At 40.3% G+C, this 25,165-nt stretch overlaps 1 protein-coding gene across 2 annotated transcripts; it reads right to left on the bottom strand.

The window, feature by feature from the left end:
• Positions 1–23: 23 nt before the first annotated feature.
• SLC10A6 (solute carrier family 10 member 6) lies at positions 24–21,307 on the bottom strand. 2 transcript variants are annotated; one of them, XM_007120461.4, is made up of 7 exons: positions 20,585–21,307; positions 10,169–10,287; positions 8,505–8,593; positions 4,921–5,096; positions 1,873–2,030; positions 634–755; positions 24–287 (listed from the first exon to the last, which is right to left on the bottom strand). In XM_007120461.4, the coding sequence occupies exons 1-7, from the start codon at positions 20,995–20,997 to the stop codon at positions 285–287; spliced, it is 1,080 nt and encodes a 359-aa protein (XP_007120523.2). In that variant the 5' UTR covers positions 20,998–21,307; the 3' UTR covers positions 24–284. The 2 variants fall into 2 exon arrangements, with proteins under 2 accessions (XP_007120523.2, XP_007120522.2); XM_007120460.3 differs by lacking the exon at positions 24–287 and having other exon boundaries at positions 298–755.
• Positions 21,308–25,165: the final 3,858 nt, after the last annotated feature.

Raw genomic sequence — 25,165 nt, 5'->3', positions numbered from 1 at the left:
GCATGTGGGATCTTCCCGGACCGGGGCACGAACCCGTGTCCCCTGCATCGGCAGGCGGACTCTCAACCACTGCGTCACCAGGGAAGCCCGAGACACCATTTTTATGAGCTGTATGCTTCCTCCCCAATGCCCCAAAGGACTTGCCCAAAGTCGAGAAGTCAAGTGGGTCCAGACTCTGTCCTTGCCCTGCAGTATGAGGTGACATCTCCTCTACACAGAGTTCTAACTCTTGTGAGATTAAAATTCACAGCTTGACGACTTCACATAACAGTGGGGATCACTCTTCACTGTATGGGAAGACAAGAACACACAAAGTAGCTAGTAAATCTGTTGTGTAAACCCCCAAAGAAAGAACCTGAAATAGGCAGAGCATATTCTCAAAAGGGGATCCTATGACAAATCACAGTCCACACAGAAATATAAATATTTTAACATGCAAACATTCCCATAAGCCCTGCCAGTGAGATTCACTCATCAGCTCTGCACTGTCTTTACTGGCCGCTGAGGAAGACAGGGACCAGTCACGCCGGCAAACCCCTACTTTGCACATGAGATCTGGCCAGTTGGCATGAGAGCCCTGTGGAGATCCATGGGCCCTGATGGCCCAGGAGTTAGAGCAGCTTCTTCATTCACCTCCAAGAAAGCACTGGTCTCTTTGGGAGAAGTGGATTTCTTCTTAAAGCGGGCTTCTACCCTTAAAGCGGGGTTCTTTATTCTGTGTTTGATCTTCAGTGTCCTCTTGTACATCTTATATGCTAGGTGTTAAAACATACCAGTATTAAAAAATCACTTTAGCAAAGACTATAATTTGGTGACATTGTGCACTTGTCAATACTTTGGGGGTCTGTTTGCTTTGGATCATATATGTATAAACACACAGGAAAAAGAAGGGGAAAAAGGAAAAAACTACAGAGCAAAATAATTCAGTGTATCAAGATGGCTATTTCTGTCTGGAATGGACCTTTTGTGACTGAGACATTCATCAGGTGTCTGACAGCTTGTCCATCTGTCCATCCATCCATCCAGTCAGTCAGCAACTCCTGTGGAGGGCTTAATATGGGCCAGGTGCCCCCCTGGGTGCTGGGAGGTAGCTGGGGATGGGCCAAGCATACTCCTTCCATCAGAGTCTCACCATGAGAAGGAATTAAAACCTGGATCTAAGACCAGGAGTTTTATTCTGCTAGACTTTATCTTGTGGGAAAATTAAACCCCAAGTGTTCCTTATATTAATTGTCTGTAATCAGTATATAATTAGTTATATCAGTAATCATTGAGCCTTACGTTCTGTGACAATAAAAAATTTACAATGGTCAAGATTAAAATATACGTATGTTTGTGTACATATCTATCAATCTATATATTTTACATTTACCTTCTGTGAACCTACATAATGACTGCCTGCAAAATGATGTATTTTTGGCTGTAGGGATAGATAAGCTTATATATTTTTTAATATCTGTATGTATTATATTTCATAGTTAAAAAACATTTCACAGACATTCAGCACAATTCTTAGTCACATAAGTACTGTGAAATAACATTTGGAAGACTTTCAAGGCTCTTAATTAAACATAACAAATGTCATTTTTGAGATAAATAATTGTTCATGGAGAGTTCTGATAGTGCATTGTTTTTGTGAAGATTATTTGTTTATAATTATAAATAAGCTCACTTTCACAGGTTTTTTAAAATATTTTTCTGTGAAACTTCCACTTGTGGCAAAGGATCTTGTTTATACATTTTATTTTCCCCAGAAATGTCAGGCTAAAAATGTATCACAAGGGCAGCACATGTATATTCAGATTGAAAAAGGAGTTAGTAAGCTGGGTGAACAATTTTCAGTCAAGTCCACTCAATGGGGGCTTTACCTACCTGCAACAATGAGAAACCCATCCAACAGCTGGAAGAGTCCATAGGCCAATGGGAAGCTAAGCATCTGGACTAATTGCTCGGCAGTGAAAGATAAATGCAGCATGGTGATGCACATCTGAATATTCTGAGCTCCAGTTTCTAAGGAAATCGTCCTGCACCTACCAATGGAAAAATTTTACATACTAGCAATGACTATTTTTAAATTTTACGTATAGCGATAAGTGCAAGCTATGAGCTGAGACCACTAAAAATGTTTATTCATTCAATAATTATTTGCTGAGTGCCTACTCTGTAGGTGGCCTCTTGAGAGGCACCTCTGAATAGGGCTGTACGAACCCTGCCCTGAGAATCTGGGTGAAAAGACAAGATATACACATAGAAACAGCACAAGACAAAGTATGATCAAAGGTCAGGGGGATGCTGTAGAAATTCAGAAAAGTGGCATAAATGGTTAGAGAAGGCTTCACAGAGGAAGGGTGAAACTAAAGAATGGAAAGAGTGAAAGAGGCATTTAATGTGGGGAAGTGATTGAAATTAAAGTTCTGGGGACACGTATGAGCTTGGCCTATTCAGTAAGCATTGCTTATGCTCTAAGCCAACCTGCGGGGAGTGGAGGATTGAAGGAGATGAGAATGGAAAGTTGAGTCAGACACAAAACAGTATAAACTAAACATTTGAAAATAAACATAAAAACCCTACATGAAAACAAAATGTCTAAAACAGTTTCTTTGGTGAAATGGTTTAGTAATAAGTTTTTTCTACTTTCTACTTTTCTATATTTTATTCATTTTCTAATTACAAAAAAAAAAGAAAAGAACAGAAAAGAAAAATAAACTTCACTTGAAAAAGAAAAAGCAGGAGGGAGAAGAAGGAAAACCTAGACAGGACCTTGGAGGCTGGGTTAGGCAGTTTCATCTTCTCCAATTTATTGAATGCAAAGGGCGTCTTGAGGTTTTTACAGATGGCAGAAGAGAGGAAAGAGACGTTTGATAAACCGGCTTCTCTTTGCAGACTGGACTGGGATGTGGAGGTAACAAGGGTGTGGAATGTGGGAGTGAAAATATCGTCAGTAGTACAGGGCAAATTCAGTGGCTTTTGTTTTATTTCTAGTCACCCTGTTGCATGCTACACTTTCTCCAGACCACCCTCACTTCTTTCAGAGCCCTGTCCATAACCTGCCAAGATTAAGTTACACAGCTGGACCTCACACCTGGACCATTCACAAGGCAAATGCAGTATCTCAGTCCTGATCTTTCTCAAGCCATCAGGTGTGGAAAAAACAAGATTGTTGACTACACTTTGCCATAGGAATACCTTCTCTCCAGATCCAATTATATTTCAACTCCTCAACAGTCTGTGTTCCTAATTACAGTCGTCCCTCTGTATCCGCAGGTTCTATATCCACGGATTCAACCAACCTCGGATCAAAAATATTTGGGAAAAGAAAATTTCTACAAGGCTCCAAAAAGCAAAACTTAAATTTGCCATGCAGGCAACTATTTATATAGCATTACATTAGGTATTATAAGTAATCTAGAGATGATTTAAAGTATATGGAGGATGTACGTAGGTTATGTGCAAATACTATGCCATTTTATATTAGGGAGTTGAGCATCCTTGGATTCTGGTATCTGCAGGGGGCTCTGGAACCAATGCCCTGAGGATATGACTGTACTGACCTAAGGCCCAAATCTTAAGTCCACCACATTCTGGCTCTATGAACTTGGTCAGGTTACTTAAGTTCCCTGAAGTGTTTGCTCATCTGTAGAATGTAGAATGAGATACCCAGAGTATCTGCCCCTCAGACTTGTAGTAAGAAGGAAATGAGATCCCCTTGGCAGAGCCTCACCAAGTACTTGGTTACCACCCTAAATGTTCCCCAAGTGGACAACAATCTAAAGCCATTAAAAATTTCCCAAATGCCACCCTGGGAATTCAACTGCGTGGCTTATTTTTCTTCAATAATTCTTTTCTGATTTTAAAAGCAGTATGTACTCATTGAAAAACTTAGAAAATATATAAAGGAAATATTAAGAAACTAAAATTACTCTTAATCCCACTACTCAAAATTAAACAGTATTAGTCTATGGTATATTTCTTGAAGTAGTTTTCTAAGCATAAAATTTTTTTTCTTCTACAAAATGCCAATCAAAATGCATAGTTTTCTGTTACTTAATTTCAAGTATTTTCCAAAAGCATTAAAACTGATGGATCATATTCCATCACATAGACACAGTCATGAATTAAATAGCTCCCTTTTGTCAGATATTTAAATTGTTTCTATTTTTATATTTATAAAAACCACTGCAGTTAACATCCTTGCACATCAATATTCGTGTGCTTATCTGATAGTGCTAGCTTCAAGATAGATTTCTGGAAGTAAAAATCACTGAATTAATAGCTATAAATATTTATAAAGCTATTGATATGCCTTAATTGCCTTCCAGAGAGTTTGTGCCAATTTATGTTCCCTCCAACACTGTATACTAATGCTCATCTCATCAACAGGCATAGCAATATGGAGTATTATCATTTTTAATATTTTATAGTATTTATATATTATATGCCCTACCTTGTAATGATAATATTTAAGATAAATTCCTATCATATTTCTCAAGCTTTTCCTTTTTCTTCTTGCCCTTTATAATTAGAATTTTTTAAAAATTGGACACAGTGGATAAATGCCTCATCTCTTAAATCTTGCTCATGCTCTAGAAAGATCTCTATATTTAGTGAAACCATCTCATTTCACTAACCATCCTATTTCACTATTAGAATAAGAAGTGTGTCCAGATTACAAGTGGTGTTAATACCCCAATCCTAATTTCACAAATTACAACTTCCCATCAATTTGGCCTTGGCTTTCGTTTACATAAAGAATTACTATGATCTTTCCACTCTCTCTCTTTATGATGAGCTGTCCTGTTCCACCCACCTTGTAAGTCAAAACTCTTTGTGCTTCCAGACATAGCCAGGAGGCAAAGCCTGCCAATGGCAGTGTGTTTAATTTGTCCTCCTTATAAAAGTTTATGGATAATTTAACTGTACCTCTGCCAAGATTGGTGGGTAAGAAGTGCCAGGAGAAAGCCTGTGACATGGCCAATCAAAGGAAAGATGAAGCTGATGGTCAGAAGAATGATGTCTGAATTCCAAGATCCTTTCGCCAGCACCACACCAGCAACCGCAACCACCAAAAGGAGGACCCCACCAACAATGGCTCCAATCTAAGGCAAACCAATAAAAGAGGTACAGGTAAACATCACAGTCTTTTTGCAAAGTCCATCACTGCTCCAAAAGCCTTGGAACCTAGAAGGTTTTAGAACAAAGAGGGGACTTAGAGACCACCGAATCCAATCTCATTGTACAGAGAAGAAACCTGAGGTCCAAAGTGGTCAAGTGACTTAACTGAGCTAGATTTGATGAAGCTCAACACAAATCTAAGTCTTCTTATTTTATGATCAGTATCTTTTCCTCTCAAGTGGAGGATTCTGCCAGAAGGATTGGGTAGTGGAGTTTTTCGTGGATAGGACAAATTTGTGAAATAAGAGAAAAAGCTGATCATAAGCATCCAACACCTCTATACACAACCTTGCAGGCCCTGCGCTGGTAACCTCTTGCCTGAGATCTGCCCTGCCTGACCATCCTCCACCCTCTCCCTAACACCCCTTCAACCACCAATGACTTCTTGACTGCTTTGCTCCCTGTTCTCTCCTCCAAATGAAATTTACCCATTCTTCATTAGACAACCTGAGCTAATATTAATGTAAAATGAGATACTATTGAAGATACTGATATCCTCTCCCAAATGAATACTGTCTCTTGCTTTTGTTGTTTAATAGAAACCAAAAAAAATCAACAAAAATTTTTCCCAGTGGTCAGAGTTTTAAACCAGATAGAGAGGAAGCAAGACCCAGAATATGTGGGGGGAAGTCAGGATCTTGGCAAGCTCCCATTCACCTCATGTAAACAGCAAACTATGCACCCAATTCAGCATCAACCTTGATTTGAAGTGATTCAGGGTGTGGAGAAAGACGACGGTCATGGGGAACCGAAACAAAATAAAAACAACCCAATGTACCAGAGATGTGTTCTGGGATCATTTTTACTGCTCAGATACAGGGAAAGACTGGGCCTCTGCCTAACGGGAAGATGCTGGAAAACACAAAGAAATCTGATTGTAAAAATCCTCCATCAACTTTCTACCAAGAAAGGGATTTCAAAGTTTAAAATTTACCAAAAGCAACTGAATCAGAAAATGAATCAGATCTAAAATTAGAAGAGGACTAGGAACAGAAAAGGAAGACATCCCAAAATAATGATAAAAGTGTCCTAGTTTTAACTTAGGTGCTCTAGACTCTACATATTATTAAATATTTTCTGCCACAGCATCTATGGAATAGTCAAATGGTTTTTTTTGTTTGTTTGTTTTTTTGTTTTTTTTTTTTGTCTGTTTTTAAAAAAAATTTTTTTTTTTTATTTATTTTTGGCTGTGTTGGGTCTTCATTGCTGCACGTGGGCTTTTCTCCAGTTGCGGTGAACAGGGGCTACTGTTTGTTGTGGTGCGCAGTCTCCTCATTGCGGTGGCTTCTCCCATCGTGGAGCTCGGGCTCTAGGTGCACGGGCTTCAGTAGTTATCACACGTGGGCTCAGTAGTTGTGGTGTACGGGCTTAGTTGCTCTGCATCATGTGGGATCTTCCCGGACCAGGGCTCAGACCTGTGTCCCCTGCACTGGCAGGCGGATTCTTAACCACTGTGCCACCAGGGAAGTCCAGCCAAATGGTTTTTAATTTGCTCTTTACAGACATACAGAAAATGTATCTGATTTCTCCACTGACACTGATGGCCTAGTAGAGGATCTGGAAACACCCAAATCATTATTTTTTGTTAGATGTCCTTTTAAGAAAGTAATCCAAGATAGAGTACTTGAAAAGTAAGAGGTTCCCATGATCATACTCTCTCCTCCTGTTTTGTAAACAAAATTATAACCACACGCTGCCACACTGGAAATTTTCTCCTACTGAAATAACAGTAAAGTCACCATGTGCAATCCGGACGCACAGCATCTAAGCCCTCCTCCAGCTCCCTGTGCCCAGCTAATTTGTCTGCTTGTCAACCCCTCTTCTCGTTCTCCATCTCATTGGAGGACTAGCAGGAGTTGTTCAGTCTTGTGCCAAACTGGGGAAGCAGCATCCATTCGTGCAGGCAAATGGAGTGGCATGTTCTGTCAGGTAGAGCCAAACATCAGGAGCTTAAACTGAACCAAACCATAAACCCCAAACTAAAATGAACTGACATTTATTTGCCAAACCTCCAATTAGCTCCAAATGTCTTTTTCTACAAATGTAAAAAATAACTAAAACATTTTTTAAATCTTCATGAAAGCAGTATATAATAAAACTATGTATCTTCTAAAACAATACATAATCGGTAAAATGGACAACAGCCTAGGAGATGGACACCATTGTTGAGAACACCTCCTCTCAAGCCACATAACTTTTTTTTTTCCGTCTTTAAAAACCTTTTATTTATTTATTTTTTTAAACATCTTTATTGGAGTATAATTGCTTTACAATGGTGTGTTAGTTTCTGCTGTATAACAAAGTGAATCAGCTATACGTATACACATATCCCCATATCTCCTCCCTCTTGTGTCTCCCTTCCACCCTCCCTATCCCACCCCTCTAGGTGGTCACAAAGCACCGAGCTGATCTCCCTGTGCTATGTAAGCCACATAATTTTAAAAGCCATTTAACAAGGACATTGGCTTGTTTCCCCAGCAGACAAAAGACAACCCTGGGGCTTCCCTGGTGGAGCAGTGGTTGAGAGTCCGCCTGCCAGTGCAGGGGACACGGCTTCGTGCCCCGGTCCGGGGGGGTCCCACATGCCGCAGAGCGGGGGACACGGCTTCGTGCCCCGGTCCGGGGAGATCCCACATGCCGCAGAGCGGCTGGGCCCGTGAGCCATGGCCGCTGGGCCTGCGCGTCCGGAGCCTGTGCTCCGCAACGGGAGAGGCCACAGCAGTGAGAGGCCCGCGTACCACAAAAAAAAAAAAAAAGACAACCCTGGAAAGTCAAGAGGAGGTAGAGGGTTCCAGCTCCCATTATTCCAGGGCCAGACTCCTCAGTGCGTTCTGGATGATTTCATTCTGACAGTTATTCGTGTGGTCAGCAGCCCTTGTTCGTGTGTACAAGCTCCATCTTTAGAGGCTCACCCAGGAATGCTTCTGAAAGACAGCCCTTCATCCTGCTGTTCCAGGAAACCAGCCACACTCATAAACAATGGGCCCCATTTCATGCAGACTTGAACAGCCTTCACTTGAGAGAACCTGTGTGAAGCCTTGTGAACAAATGGGTGCTCTCTGGCCACACGGCCTAAGCTTTTCTGTCACTAAAGCGCGAGTTCCATGCTTTGCAGGGTGTCATAAGCCTCAGTGTAGGGGCCCATGGGAGTGACAAAGCAAGGCTTAGAGTGGAGGAAATATGGTGGCTGGATCCAAAAATGCAGGACACGTAAAGAAAATTGCTAGGTGTGGGGCCGTGTCTGACTGGCCCCTTTGTTCTGGTCATTGCCTACGTCTATTTGTGAAGTCTCTGATTCTGAAATGTGCTAACTGTCCCATGGAGTTGCTTACCTTAAGAATAATTTTGGATTGTTTTGGCCACCTGTAATTTACACAGACACCAAAGGCCACAGGAATGGTCAGGCACACAAGGGTAATTCCTGAAGAGAAGAAAAATCTGTCAGATGGTATCCCCTCTCACCCTGACCACCCATTTCTCAACAATTTATGTCTATTTCAATTAGATAAAAGCTTTAATTAAAGATGCATTTTATTTCTGCATCCACCTCCAAAAAAATGTTTTTTAATGTTTAGAAGACAATCTTTGAAGGGTATATGATACCACTGAATGCCGTCACAAACAGTCTCTCATTTCTCTCAGAATCCCTCAACAATCACATGGAATTTTAGAGACAACTGAAAATGTAAAGATTAGAAAACAGGAGGACCCTTTTATGTCTGCAAAATTCTTTGGTTGCTATGTATGGGGTCACCACTCTACAACTATAGCTATTATTTCTCTATTTGAAGCTATTGGGTGATTTGCTTCACAAGGTAAAGAATATCATCTATTACAAGACAAAAACAGCATTTGTTACAGAAACCAAAGGAAGTTCTTATATTTCCAAGTGTAGCCAGGTAACCCAAAGGCAGGTAGAGAAATACATCTTTTAATTAACACAAGTGACTAAAGACAGGCTCAACAGAGCAGAGGTCTACTTGCCAATAGGATCCATACACTGACATTTTCCAGTGCCACTTTCCAAATCTGCTCACTTGCAATACTAGCTCCAAAGTCATATGAGTTGCTCATATTTTGGGCTTGAATTGTTTACAAGTGCCTTTTAGAGTATATTATTAAAACAGAATATATTAAATAATTTAGTGATAAGAAAAAGTTGCACATAAAATCATGATTTCTAAATTAAGATTTCACTCAAATTTTACAAATTCATTGGGCTTCACCTGTTATCAGGACATGGCTCTATTCATGGTTCTGAACTATGGGGCATGGGTTGTAAACTCTCCCAAGTAATTACTTGAGACTCCAGATTGACACTTTGGAGTTTACGAATCATAGTTTCTACCAATCCTCCAAAGACTCTGATCAAACCAGAATAGACATATCATCTCACCAAGTTTTTCTTCCAATCCTAGTGAGTCCACAGAGCTCTCAGAGTTCAAGGAGATAATGAAAGAGATATGGGTGTGGTTGTGACATGTGGATATGCTTTAATTCTCAATAGGAATCATTTATGTTGATCAGTAAAGAAGTCAAGGCCACAGGTGATATAAAAGGTGGGGCTGAGGGAACTAAGGTCTCATTAGAGCCACTGTGATTCAGTTCACCTGTGGGTCATAATGAGTCTAACTGCTTTCTAGTGAATTATATAAGGGTTGTTTGGTTTTTTTTAATAAGTAAGTTTTCTGGCTTTGTTTTCAAAAGTGAACCGTTGTAGGGGTTAAGAGCTTGGACTTTGCAGTCAGATTCACAAGTCAGAATTCCAGCCTGCACTTACCAGCTGCATGACCTTGGTCAAGTTACTTCACCTCCCTAATTCTGAAAATACAGGATATGGGACTGGTAATAGAATCTATACTGTAGGGTTATTTGGAGAATTAAATTAGATAACATATTTAAACCCCTGTATAAAGGAGACACATAGTAAACAACAGCTACTATTATTACCATCACCATTACTATTACTATTTCATGTCACAAACCCAATACAGACCTATGTTCTGATATGGAATGGTGAGATTCTGCTCAAGATTCCAGGACAAGGTGTAGAGATAAAGGCAGAGTGGCATCATTCCCAGGGCAACCACTGTGGAACAAGCTGTCATACTGATGCTGAAAGTAAAATTAAAGTAGATGCTTAAGAGGTTAAGTTTGAAATGAAGAATTTAGTCCTTACCAAAAACAACTCATGGGGTACAACTTCTTAGAGATTATGTAGGGTAAGTTACTTGAAACTGCCTCCTGTTTTATTATTCAACAAATGATGACTGTATTTGTGGTCTAGAAAAAGATTTCCTGCAGTTCTTGCCATCTATCAATTAACTCATATTTTATGAGCATTTACTTGTCCTAAACATTCTGCTAGTTACTATAAGGATTCATTTTTTCCTTACACGGTTCTTCTTTATTGATATATAATTCATAGACCATAAAATTCATTCATTTTAAAGTATCTTTAGTATATGTGACTGTACTATTCTATTTCCAGAATATTTTCATCACCCCAAAAAGAAGCTCCACCCCATTAGCAGTCCCTCCCCATTCCCTTCTCCCCCCCAGCCCCTGATAACCAGGAATCTATTTTCTGTCTTTATAGGATTTTGTCCCTATCTAGGTGATAAAACCAGCAACAAAATCAATCAGTAAAATTAGGGGAAATAAGGTAAATGGAAATGAGATATTCTTCAGGCCAACAAAATACTTATGTTTAAATCACTGGGAAAAATTACACAATCTGTTTAAGCGCATACAGACTGTTTATAGACACGATTAATGCTGCTCTACAGATGAGGTGAGGCACAGGGAACATTATACAACACAACCCAGGGGTAAAGCAAGAGTTTATTCCCTTCAACACTAGGCTCCAAGAGTCTTGAAATGTTTTAATATTCATAGTTTAAATTCTCACAGCAGACTGCCTTGCACATAGTATATGCCCAACCTGTGTTAATGGTACAAATGGCCTAGAGACTGAGGCTCACTACCTCCCAGCCCAGCAAGGAGGGGAAGGAGACCCTTCGTAGGACTAAGGTCTGCTGCAGAGATAGCAAGGGTCCTCCAGCACTTGATCAGGCCTGCAAGTTACACATCATTCTTCCTCATAATATGAATCACCAATGTTTCCATCTAATTACCCTGTCTATAAAATAATCTGTCTGTGATGACTTTGACATTTTCTATCAGAAGAATGTTTATATTCCCAGCAAAGCAGCAACCATTATACTTCAATGATATTAAAAGTACTCCTTCTGTACTCTCAATCACTGCTGGTGAAATGAGAACTTCCCTGGTGGCGCAGTGGTTAAGAATCCGCCTGCCAATGCAGGGGACACAGGTTCGAGCCCTGGTCCGGGGAGATCCCACATGCTGTGGAGCAACTAAGCCCATGCGCCACAACTACTGAGCCTCCACTCTGGAGCCCGTGCACGTACAGCCCGTGCTCCGCAACAAGAGAAGCCACCGCAAATGAGAAGCTCGCACACCGCAACGAAGAGTAGCCCCCACTCGCCACAACTAGAGAAAGCCCGCGTGCAGCAACGAAGACCCAACGCAGCCAAAAATAAATAAATAAATAAATTTTTTTTTTCGCAAATGAGAAGCTCGCACACCGCAACGAAGAGTAGCCCCCACTCGCCACAACTAGAGAAAGCCCGCGTGCAGCAACGAAGACCCAACGCAGCCAAAAATAAATAAATAAATAAATTTTTTTTTAAATGCAAAATGGCACAACCCCTGGGGGGAGTTTGGTAATATCTAGCAAAATTACACATGCGTTTACTCTTTGACCCAACAATCGCCCACCTGGGAATCCAGCCCAAAGATGCACTGTCAAATATTTAACTAATTGGTGACCCTTTCAGAAAACCAGACTTAGGTAATTCACAAGTATTTGTATATATCCCTTCTCCTCTTTGTTTTCATTTAAACAATCCTGTTTCATAGCTGCTGTTCAGAGAACAGAGGCTTTGTTGTTTTCTTTTTAAAGCAACTTACTCTGCAGCTTGGTTGCTTTTGTTTTTTTCTCCAACAGATATAACAAACTCATTTTTTTTTAAAGAACTGCAGAGTACAACATAAATATGCCATAATTTCTTCAATCATTCCATTAATGCTGAAAAAATTGTTTGAGTTTTCTTCCATTATAAGCAATGTATTAATAAACATTCTTATATATATTTCACTTGAAATAATTATTCTCTTTCTGTAAAATAGATTCTCCAAAGTGGAATCGCTGTGTCAAAAGTTTATGTTTTTATTTTAATAGATACTTCCAGATTATTTTCAAAAGAGCTTGTTGCATTTCACAATCTTGCCTGCACTGGAGGCCATCAATCCCTTTTAATTCTCATGAGAACACTGAAAACTGCATCTCACTCTTCTTTTGTTACACACCTGACTCTCTACAAGGTTGTGCTTTCTTTCATGTTTTTAACCTCTTGGATAACCCCTCTCAACAGCCTTTCTTGTCTGACTTTTCTTTTCTCAACCTGTAGGAGCTACTTTAAAATTAGGGTACATATGATCAAATGTAATACAAATATTTTTGCCAAGGTTATTTTATATTTTTACTATGTTTATGACTTTTGCCATAATAAATAACACTGAGATAATCAAATCTGTCCATCTGTCCTTTTTTTTTCCTGGCTTCTAAGTTCCTTGCCTTGTTAAAGATTTACCCCTCTCCTGAGGTTATTCAAATATTGCCCCCACTTTTTACTTTTTCATAGGTTTATATTTTACATTTATATCTTTAACTTATCTAAAATTTATATTTTATAGTGTATAAGGTATGAAACTAATCTATTGTCTTCTATATTGAGAGGCAAGTGTGTTAAATTTTCCAAATAAACAATTTTTCACTAAACTGAAGTGCCAACTTCATTATATATTATATATATGTTCAAGTGTGTTCAAAATGTCCTTTTTTCCTAAGCAAATATCAGACTGTTTTAATTATGGTGTTTTCATAGTGTATTTTTGTATACGACAGAGCAGACACTTCCACATAAGTCTTTCTTTTCAAACTTTTCTGAGCAGTTCTTGCATATATTTTACTCCATATGAGATTTTAAATTATCTTATTCTATTAAGAATGCTTACTTTGAGCAAAGTCTTCTTCCTAACTAGAGAGCAGATTAAGGAAGAAAAGCAGCTTGCCACAGCTCTCAAACCTTTGTATTCAAGAATAGTGTGTGTCTGGAACGCTTTTCCAAATTCCTAGTCTATGATGGTGCTACATTCCTGGCTCTTCGTATCACCACATCCTGAAAGGAATTCCATATTACATCACTTTGATCTTGAACTTCTGGAGAACTAGCAGAGAATTTTCCTCCTCTATGGCTATGGCTCAAACACCAGAAAGGTAAGATTCATGACTGTGGGAAGCAAAGTGTGAGATTATATCAGACTGATTCTATATCCTTGATTACATAGGTTACTACTTCCACCCTTTATACAACTTCACGCCCATAATGTTCACAGTAATGGTCAAGGAAGGCAACAGATGACCCTGGTGCTCTGCCAAGCTGGAAAAGCACAAGTGAACGTGTCTGAATGCATTGGATAGTCACACCTTTTGTTTTACTGCCATGAAATTTCAATGTAGCATAAACAGAGGATGTGGTCAACTGGGTCTCTTGGCTGTTCACATATAGGAAAATTGTTGGCAAAATCTGATTTCAGTATAACAAGATTCCACTTGCGCTAAGAAGAATGGCGTCACCATCTGCAAACTATTACAGAGAATAATGGGACAGATTCAGCAAGTCTGGACAAACAGGTAAATCCTGAACCTCCTTTAAAACATGGAAATTACATATATATGCATTATATTAAAATGTAGTGTTGATGAGTATACCATTTTGCAATTGGGGTTTAAATTATACACATGTTGTTTTAGTTTGAAACCAATAAACTCAGGAACTCTGACACTCAAAACTATGAAAGTACACGCTTGCTTCCCCACTGGAAAAAAACTTTTAAATTATCTAGGTAGTCAGATGGACATGGAATATGCTATAAGATTAGATCAACAGACTTGGGCCTAGAGAAGAGTTCAAGGCCAGGTTTTCCATCCCTAAATATAAATGTTACTCCCATCTGCTGCTTCTCAAGAACGGCAACCAGCATTTATTGAGCACCACCTGCTAAGTATCAGACCTCATTACATACATTTTCTCTTTTCGTCTATAAAAAACCCTATGGGTAGGCATTATTTTCATTTTATAGACAAGGAAATTAAGGTACATAGCATTATAGAAACACACTAAGTCACATGGATTCAATCTAAGTTCTGTCTCTCAAGATGATCTTCAGTTCTCCACCAGGCCCTGTTAGACAGATCTGAAGAATCTGAAGTCCTATTTTCAGGGTTTCTGCTGAAAGATCAGGAGCTCCTTTAAAGTTCAAAAGTCAAATTTGGCCACTGAATCCCTCAGGCTCTACCACCACCAGTGGTCAGAAGCCTTTCTCTGCCGCTGAGGACACAAACACATCCTCGCGGAAGAATAGACCTCGTATATCAAAAGTTATCAAACTAGAGTTCCCTGGTGGCCTAGTGGTTAGGATTCCAGGCTTTCAATGCTGGGGCCAGGGTTCAATCCATTGTCAGGGAACTGAGATCCCACAAGACGCATGGTATGGCCAAAAAAAAAAAAAAGTTATCAAACTAAAGACAGTGGGAGCTGTCCTGAGTTGTACCAATAAACTGATTGCATTTCAAGAGAAGTTTTTGTAACACACACGAGCAATCAGAAACTTTCCTTCAGTCATTCACCCTCATCTATCAAGCCCCTGCCACCACCAGGCTGGCTCTAAGCATGCAGAGGAACAAGCCCTGGAGGAGCTCAGAGACATAGTTAGGCTGAAAGTAGCCCAGCTACTTCAGTGTCCTCTAATAGATGACAAGAAAGCATTGCATATTTAGTGCTATGGGACAGAGGAGAAATAGTTTCTGGAGAAACACTAAAAACTGGGGTGAGGGGCTTCCCTGGTGGTGCAGTGGTTGAGAATCTGCCTGCCGATGCAGGGGACACGGGTTCGTGCCCCGGTCCGGGAAGATCCCACATGCCGCAGAGCGGCTGGGCCCGTGAGCCATGGCGGCTGAGCCTGCACGTCCGGAGCCTGTGCTCCGCAACGGGAGAAGCCACAACAGAGAGAGGCCCGCATACCGCAAAAAACAACAACAACAACAACAACAACAACAAAAAACAAAACTGGGGTGGGAAAGGGGGATGCTTAGACTTTATAATTTGCTTTTCTTTTTCTATTGTCACAAAATACTTAAAAGAGCCTCAGATCCATTTCTGGTTTATACCCTAAAGAACTGAAAGTAAGGACTCCAACAGATATTTGCACACCCACGTTCATGGAAGCATTACTTACAATAGCCAAAAGGAGGAAGCAACCCAAGTGTCCATCAACGGATAAATGGATAAATAAAATGTCTTATATGCATACAATAGATTATTATTCAGCCTTAAAAAGAAAGGAAATTCTGAAACAAGCTACAACATAACTGTACTTTGAAGACATTATGCTAAGTGAAATAGGCCAGACACAAAAGGACAAGTGTTTTATGACTTCACTAATATGAGATACCGAAAGTAATCAAATTCAGAGAAACAGAAAGTAGAATGGCAGTTGCCAGGGCCTAAAGGGAAGGAGGAATTATTGTTTAAGGGATACAGAGTTTTAATTTGGGAAGGTGAAAAAGTTCTAGAGGTGGATGGTGGTGATTGTACAACAATGTGAATGTACTTAATGCCACTGAACTGTACACTTAAAAATGTTAAAATGGTAAATGCTATGTTATGTATATTTTACCACAATAGAAAAAAGACACATGACACAAATGAACTTATCTACGAAACAGAAACAGACTCACAAACATAGAGGACACACTTGTGATTGCACAGGGGAAGCAGGCAGGGGAGGGATGGATTGGGAGTTTGGGATTAGCAGATGCAAACTATTACATGTAGAATGGATAAACAATAAGGTCCTACTGTATAGCACAGGGAACTATATTCAATATCCTGTAATAAACCATAATGGAAAAGAAAAAGAAAAAGGGACCTCAGAAAGTCTAACCCAATGATTTTACAAATGAGGAAACAGGTCCAGAAAGGTATGCTCAAAGACACACAGCTCCTTGAGCAGAGACTAAAACACAGGCCCCTGACACAGTGCTCTTTTGCCTGACCCATTGCTCTTTTGCCTGACCCATATAATAATAATAATAACTCATACAGCATTTTGTGCCAGTAAGACTCTAAGCACTTTATATATATTAACTCATTCAATCCTTACAACAATCCATGAGGTAACTTATGTTTCTCCCTATTTTAGAAGTGAGGAAACTAAAGCATAGAGAATTTACATAACCTGCCAAGATGACCCAGTTAGTAAGGGATGGATCTACCTTCTGGCTCCAGACTGGTGCACTTAACTACGACACTGTACTGCCAGATCTCAGTAGGACAGTCCTACTGTCCAAGGCAAGAATTCTGTCCATCCTTAGTATAGTAGATTGCAAAAATGTCCCCAGTTCTTTCTCCCCCTCTTTTCCATGCCCTCTGCACTGTGACTTTGCAGCTCACCCCACTGAGAGGCAGAATCTACTTCTCCAGTCCTTGTATCTGGGCTAGCCTTGCAATCTGCATTAGCCACTGGAATGTGGTGGAAGTGATGGTGAACTGCTTTCAAGCTCAGGCCTCAAGAGACCTTGTAAGCTTCCCAGACACTGTCATGTGGTTAGGTCTAGGCTAGCCTGCTGGAGAATGAGAGGCCACAGGGAGGAGAGCCCAATTGTCCCACCTGAGGCCATCCAAGATCAGTCCACATTTAGCCAGTCCCCGGACATGTGAGAGAGCCCTGCCAAGATCAGCGGAGTTCAGTCCAGGGGCAAGATAATTTTAAGGCTCTTCATACATGTAGGCCACCTGTTTTCCAGAACAGTTATAATGGATGATTGGAGGAGACAGATCAGGCCAGTTGTCGTTGCAGGCTGTGAAGACAATGGGCAAAAGAAAGTTGGAAAAGTGCTGGGTATGTTTAAAGAACAGTTAATAGGGACTTCCCTGGTGGTCCAGCGGGTAAGACTCTGTGCTCCCAATGCAGGGGCCTGGGGTTCAATCCCTGGTCAGTGAACTAGGTCCCACATGCTGCAACGAAGATCCTGTGTGCCACAACTAAGACCCAGCGAAGCCTAAATAAATAAATAAATAAAAATAAAATCTTTAAAAAAAAAAAAAACAGTTAATAGTCCATTTTGACCAAAGACCTGTTATGCTTAAGGGGTTAATGGTAAATAAACCTGCAGGAGTCAGTTAGACCCGGCTTAGGTTCTACCCAATTTAACAGGTGTTGAGAAGCCTTTACATGTATAATATGTTCCTTTTCTCCTCACAACACCATAAAGGAAGTACTATGATTTCCAGTTACAGAAAGAGGTCCCAAGTCAGGATATAAAGACAGGCAGTCTGACCCCAGAGCCTGCCTTATCCACTTACTACAAAACCATGAAGGAAAGACTGAAGGTAGAGAGAACATTGTGAAGATACTGCAATTGGCCAAGAAAGAAACTGTGGTGCCTGACCTGAGGTGATGGCAGTGGACAGATAGGAAGCAATAGCTATGGGTGACATCAAGAGGGTGGGCTACAGTACTAGCCAGAGGACTGACTAAAGAAAATGAAGCAGGAAGGGGAGTCACGGGGTGGGGAGGGACTGCTAAGATGATGAGTCCAGGTGACTGGGAGGATGACTGGTGTCAGCATCAGATACTCAGAATGCAGAAACTGGTTCAAACATGTTGATTCTGAAACTCCTTGTTTGGTGTGAACGCATGGAGAACTGCAAGTAAATTGAATGAAGCACAGAGTTAAGGCATGAGAAACACATTTAGGTTTAGCGCTCATCTCAAGAGCACTAAATCTAAATTTCCTCATTTGTAAAATGAAGATGTTGTACTAAATGCTCTTGGATTTTATCCAGTATGAAAAACAAAATTTCTATCAATGACTGCCTAGTGAGTTTTGCTTAAGTTATTTTTGTTGGTAATCAAGTAAGAAAAACATAATGAACTTGTAGATTGTTTCACTTGATAATACTGAATTTCCTACTTGCAATTTTTACTGAGAATTTAGATTTATTACTCTTGTATCTATAAGCTTTTGAAAATCTAATATTTAGTCCCCATTTAAAAACTTCATTTCTTAGAATTTAAGTTTTATGCTTGTTTTTTGTTTTGTTTTTTGTTTGTGAGGCTCAAAATCAAAAATTTATAAGAAAAATGGGAAAGTAGCTAATATTTACTATATACCTACTATGTGCCTGGCATCCTACATACATATTTCCTCCTTAAAATACATCCTTGTGGGGAATAGGTAATTTTAACATGTTTTACAAATGATGCTTATAGGTTAAATAATTTGACCAAAGTTAAAAGCTAATTAAGGGAAGTAAAATGAGCTTTATCTTTTATAGACTTCCTATTAATTGGTGTTTTTATTATAATTTTGGCTAATAAGAGATGAAGGTGATAAATGTTCTCTCTTCCAGAACAGAAGTGCTTGAGAACACTGCTTAAAGGTTTATGTTCCTGCTCAGAAGATCTAGTTGTGTTAATAAATGGCATTGAAGAAAGTGCCTAAATTGGAGACTGATGAGAAACAGATGTGCTTTTAAATCTGAGTTCTGCCATACTCATTTGTAGCATTTGGCAACATACTTAACCAATCTGAGACACAATTTTCTCAGCTGTAAAATTCAGAATAATAAAAGGCCATTTACAAGGTTATTTTGAGAGCCGAGAAAGAAGGGAAAGAAAATACATGAAAGCATAGACCCCATGCCTGTCAGGGTACTTAATAACTATGTTTCCTTTTTCTTTCCAAAAACTTTCAGGCCCTGGAATTTATCACTGTTATATGGACTTTGTGTAAAGAATATTTATCATTTCCCAATTATTATGTTAATGGTCAACTTCATTGAATTTGAATTAGCAGTGCACGTTAGGGTTTTTTTTTAATTTAATTTAATTTATTTTTTATACAGCAGGTTCTTTTTAGCTATCCATTTTAGACATATTAGTGTATACATGTCAATCCCAATCTCCCAATTCATCACACCACCACCACCACCCCACCACCCCGCCACTTTCCCTAGGGGGGTTTTTTAAATTAGCAATGCAAGTGATTCATTTCAAATCTTTGATAAGTGGGTAACTAGAAACATAGCCATATGAAAATTAATTATTGGTCTGTTTGGCATGAACCCATTAAAATTTATAGGTGAAATAAGTTCCATATGCTAAACATTCAGCACACGCAGGAAACTAGAAACCCATACCTGCCTCTGACTCACTAACGTCAACTCCCAGCACGGTCAGCACCTCTGATTCATTCATTGTATAATAAATCTCAACTAAATGACATACACATCGAACAGCGATTTAAATTTATAAGTAGTTCTTTCTCTGGGCAAAAGGTGAAACAGTTTGTTCAGAAGTAAGCAAAGATTCTAGAAAGACCACTGTTTTTAGCCCTGTCATTTTCTCCAGTTGTGACTCCTCTTTTTTTTCCTCAAATGCTCTTTTCCCCATCAAAACAAGTACTCCAAAATACTTGTGATTAATTCAATCTCATTAAAATGGAAATGAATGATAAAGCTTAATGCTTCCCGGGGTATTTATCTACACCATAATTGGAAATAAGGTCACTGGCTTAAATGAAAGGAATGAGATTCTAGTAATGAATGTTAAACATCTGCAAAACAACAGGAAAGAACAGTTTTAGTCATAAGTCTTTGTGTTGCTCCCCAAGTCAACTCAATAGCCACGTAAAACAGGATACATCTATCACATACCCCTAAAGCTCCCTTATCCAGTCCCCCAAAATACTGATCTCATAAAGTAGGTGTTCGGGCATCACTTGCTGATTAGAGCCATGAGGCCCTCATTCTGGTTATGCCGCTGCCACCACGACCACTACAACAGCTACCAACCAGTATCCTTAGCTTCCTGGGATTCTGAACCTACGTCCTGGGAGACTGTGAAACCAGGACTGTTGTTAAAGCGGTCAGTGTGGGTGAGAATGAGTTCATGCCTAGGAAGGGCGGTTGGGTGAGGAAGGAGACCTGCTTTCACTGTTGGCATATGAACCCAACCCCTCTACTCAGAAAAGTAGTTGCCAGTAAAACAGAGGACAATCACAGCAAAGTAAATTTTAAGTTCAGAAAGGAAAGTCCTTCTGGGACCGAACAAGTCTGTGTAAAATGTTTCCCAATGGAATGTCTACCTAGATTGGCAGAGTTTTTAACGCGAAGGTGTCAGTCCCCCCCATCCCCAACCCCATCCCTGGCAGAGTGCTATCAGGGGAAGACAGCTGGGCTTCCCTAGTGTAACTTACCTGAGATCCATATCTCCATCAACCCAGTAGGTGAAAATGTTCGAGATGGTTCCCCCTGGGCAGCACCCCATGATGAGGATAGCCATAGCTTGGACTGGCTTCAGAGAGAAGCTGATGAACAGGAGATAGGCAGTAAGAGGCATGAGCCCAAACTGGCAGAGCAGTCCCACAGCAATGCCCCAGGGTCTCCTGATGTGCGACCAGAGCCTCCGGATCTCCACAGAGCATCCCAAGGAGAACATGAGCAGGCCGATCATCACGGCTGACACCACTGTGAAAACAAGTTCCAGGTTCCCATAGACCTTCAGCCCCACTGGCAACCCCTCCTCTGAACTGTTGGCAGGGCAGGCTGAGCTGCTGGAACAATTTGCTCTCATCTCCTTATTCCTTAAGGCAGCATTACAAATGAACATCTGCCGCGATGGCTGGGCAGGTCTATCCTGCCACGTTTTGTAATAATTCCAAGTCACACATGGAGGATCATTCCAATAGCTGTTGGCCAGTCAGGTGATTCATCCTAATCTGATCAATTTATTCACGAGTGGCATTATAAAAGTAATTATCATGGGCATGAGACATATAATAAACTGTGGTAAGTAAGGCTTTCCACTTCTGTTCTTACTCACCAGTGAATATTCAAGTGAAACGAGACAAGTAAACACTGTCAAGTGGAGCAACTGGTATGCCGTCAGAAATCACATCGTGTTCCAGGAGAGAGGTTGGATGGCAAGGCATAATTTCTCCAAGTTCAGTGGGGATTTCCAAAAGCTACGATGCAATGTTCTGCAGAGACAAAGACTAACTCTGGAAAAAACAAAGGCAGCTAAGCCAAAGCCACACCTCACAGCATTAGGGAAACTCTTCTGTTGAAGACATTAAAACAAAAGGCCAGTTAAGGAAATGTCAGGAGGGACTAAGGATAATTTCAAGAGAGCTTTGGAATTAGTCTCACTTTTTCTTCTTTCTGTTTCTATTAGAATTTGTGTCTAAAGCCAATAATTAAACACCTGTAAAAATAATATGATATTAAGCACCTGATTTGCCTCATGAAACATGTGGAAACTCACTTCTGAATACAAAATCATTCAAGGGAGCTGTCACTTTCTTTTTGAGATGCCTCACCCCAGGTCTTGTAGTGAGGTCTGGGAATTCAGCAAAAAAATGTAGTAAAGAGCTTGTCTGGAAGGCTGAAGACAGAGTCTGAGGTCAGCCTCTGACTGCAATGGCCCAGGGCCCCTCTGTGTGCCTTAACCACATGGACACATGTTTTGTTGGCAAAACCAGACAAGGAAAATATAGTTCCACGAAACTGAAGCTCCAAAACAGCAGATGCCACACCCCTTCTCACAGAAAGCAGGAAGTATATTTGTGGGACAAAGAGGGATACTAGCTATGCATTGTTTATTTTTGGATTAGCAAATTATTTTCCATGACAAAATGCTCCAGGCGTGTTTGCTGTATTAAAAACAAGTTGAACACAAATGTAAAATGAAATCTAACTATTTGCAGAAAGTATACACTGCCTGAGGCAACCCCCCACTAAAAGCAGCTCTGAAGGTAGAACCTTGCTGGAGGTCATCAGAGGTCAGCATGAGGACCTGCTGCCACCAATTCTTGTTTTATGCCCCAGAACAAGCCGAAGTCTACACCAAGCTTGGTGAGCCTGTCAGGAGGCAACCCAGAACCATCTATATTGTGTTCATACAGAGCCAAGCAGAGAAACGGACATTTACGAGTGGGTTAGGTCTCTGGAAAGCTACATGTTCCCAGGTAAATGATGCTGAGGGGTGGTCGAGCTGAGGAGAAATGGAGGAAGGAGAGAACTAACATTTTTTGAGCACCTACTAAGTGACAGAGGCATGCTAGGTACTTTACACATATGTGGCTGTGTCTGGTGAAGCAGAAGGTTTTTTTGACCTTATTTTGTAAGAAGGTATCAGATTATCTCTGTCTGGATAATGTCAAAAAGTCCCTTGGCTAAAAAAAAAAAAAAGTCCCTCGGCAGTCCTTCTTCGTTCCCGAAATAATCACTTGAATGACCCATCTTAATTATACAAATTTAGGTTTAGTAAGCCAATCCTGATAGATGACGAAGTGATAGGAACTTTGGTGATTTGCTTGGTACTCAGCTCTAATAGCTTGGAGGAGGGGGCTAAATTTGCAAAGTGGACTTAAGGGGTCTCCAAAGGGAAAGGTGTCCTTGGCCACTTGCCTTTTGAAATTCAGTGTTAGCAGAATTTCTCAAATGAATTAGGATGATTACAACTGAGGTCCACTGGTAGAAAATAAAATCTAATTACACATCCAGAAAGGAAGGGATGTCTGGACAGGTGACAAGTTCCTCTGGATCCAGTTGTCTTGGCACAGACGTCACAGGGTGATACAGGACACAACAACTGAGTATGTGGATGTAACCAGAAGAGAAGTAACCTTGAGAGGCCAAGCTTGGGTGCCACCAAGTTGTGAGCAAGGATCTGGACCAGAAGGGGCATGGCAGCAGTGGGTGAGGACCCACTGGCCTCAGTAGTACCAATTTATTCAAAAGGTCCCAACAAAACAACAGCAGCTGAGACCAGGGCCTACCAGTGGACTGGTCGGGCTTTTCTGAGTTTCTCTCCATTTGGGGTTGAGAAGGAGCCTCCTTCGGAAGAGTAAGCACCTAGAGTTCTTAGTAAATTTGTAAAGAAGATTTTAAATAGGGGATCCCAAACATATTGACATGTAGAGATTCTAGTGATTAATTAGAAAATTTTAAAAGCCAAACTTACACCCCATGCTAGCGAGGTGGATCATGAGATCCCACTGAATCTTCACATCCAAACTAAGAGGTATGTACTATCATTCCCCACTTCACAGATAAGGAAACAAAGGACTAGTGAGGCCTTTGTGATTTGTCCAAGTAAGTTGTGACCCTGGGATATTAAATCCCAGTCTAATTCTCAGCTTGTCCTCATTTCCCTGGAGCACAGCAAAGTGGAAACAATGAAAGTATTTGGCAGCATGATCATGCTGAAAAGACTGGCAACACTTAGACATAGCTCAGGGATAAAACACCACTATTTGCATTAAGATGGAGAAAGAAACCAATGAATCCCTAATCTCTAAATTTATCTCATATGCTCACAAGCTTAAAATGTACCTGAATATGTTCAACATATATGCACCTTAATTTTGAGATCCAATTCTACAAACCACAGGAAATGCTTCATGTATTTCTATTCTCTGCAGATAGAATTAGAGGTTAAAGATATTCTTCAGGAAAACCAACTGAAAAGCCTGGCTTCTTCAGGTTGAGAATGTAAAGGCAGAAGGGAAAGTGCCAAAAAGAAAGGTGATTAAATATGGCTAAGGAATTGTTTGCCAAACTCTGAGAATTAGCACAACAGGAAACTTCTAGAAGCTTGAAGAACATAAAAAATCCAACTCCTATACTGTGCTGGGAATGTAAATTGGTGCAGCCACTATGGAAAATAGTATGGAGGTTCCTCAAAAAACTAAAAATAGAGTTACCATATGATCCAGCAATCCCACTCCTGGGCATATATCTGGACAAAACCATAATTTGAAAAGATACAGGCACCCCTGTGTTCATAGCAGTACTATTTACAATAGCCAAGACATAGAAACAACCTAAATGTCCACTGACAGATGAATGGATAAAGAAGATGTGGTACATATATATAATGGAATATTACTCAGCCATAAAAAAAGAATGAAATAATGCCATTTGCAGCAACATGGATGGCCCTAGACATTATCATACTAAGTCAGTCAGAAAGAGAAAGACAAATACCATATGGTATCACATATGTGGAATCTAGAATATGACACAAGTGAGCTTACCTATGAAACAGAAATATAGATCAATGGAACAGGATAGAAAGTCCAAAGATAAACCCATGTACCTATGGCCACCTAATCTATGACCAAGGAGGCAAGAATATACAATGGAGAAAAGACATCTCTTCAGTAACTGGTGCTGGGAAAACAAAACAACTACCTGTAAAAGAATGAAATTAGAACACTCCCTCACACCACACACAAAAATAAACTCAAAATGAATTAAAGACCTAAATGTAAGCCCAGATACTGTAAAACTCTTAGAGGAAAATATAGGAAGAACACTCTTTGACATAAATCACAGCAAGATCTTTTTCAATCCACTGCCTAGAGTAATGAAAATAAAAACAAAAATAAACAAATGGGACCTAATGAAACTTAAAAGCTTTTGCACAGCAAAGGAAACCATAAACAAGATGAAAAGACAACCCTCAGAATGGGAGAAAATATTTGCAAATGAAGCAACTGATTAATATCCCAAATATACAAACAGCTCATGCAGCTCAATATCAAAAAAAAAACCCAATCAAAAAATGGGAGGAAGGGCTTCCCTGGTGGCGCAGTGGTTGGGAGTCCGCCTGCCGATGCAGGGGACGCAGGTTCGTGCCCCGGTCTGGGAAGATCCCACATGCCGCGGAGTGTCTAGGCCCGTGAGCCATGGCCGCTGAGCCTGCGCGTCCGGAGCCTGTGCTCCGCAACGGGAGAGGCCACAGCGGTGAGAGGCCCGCGTACCGCAAAAAA

The sequence above is a fragment of the Physeter macrocephalus genome, chromosome 7, assembly GCF_002837175.3.
Source record: "Physeter macrocephalus isolate SW-GA chromosome 7, ASM283717v5, whole genome shotgun sequence".
Taxonomy (NCBI): domain Eukaryota; kingdom Metazoa; phylum Chordata; class Mammalia; order Artiodactyla; family Physeteridae; genus Physeter; species Physeter macrocephalus.
The sequence above is the reverse complement of the archived record's forward strand: the minus strand, read 5'-3'. Positions and strand labels throughout refer to the sequence as shown.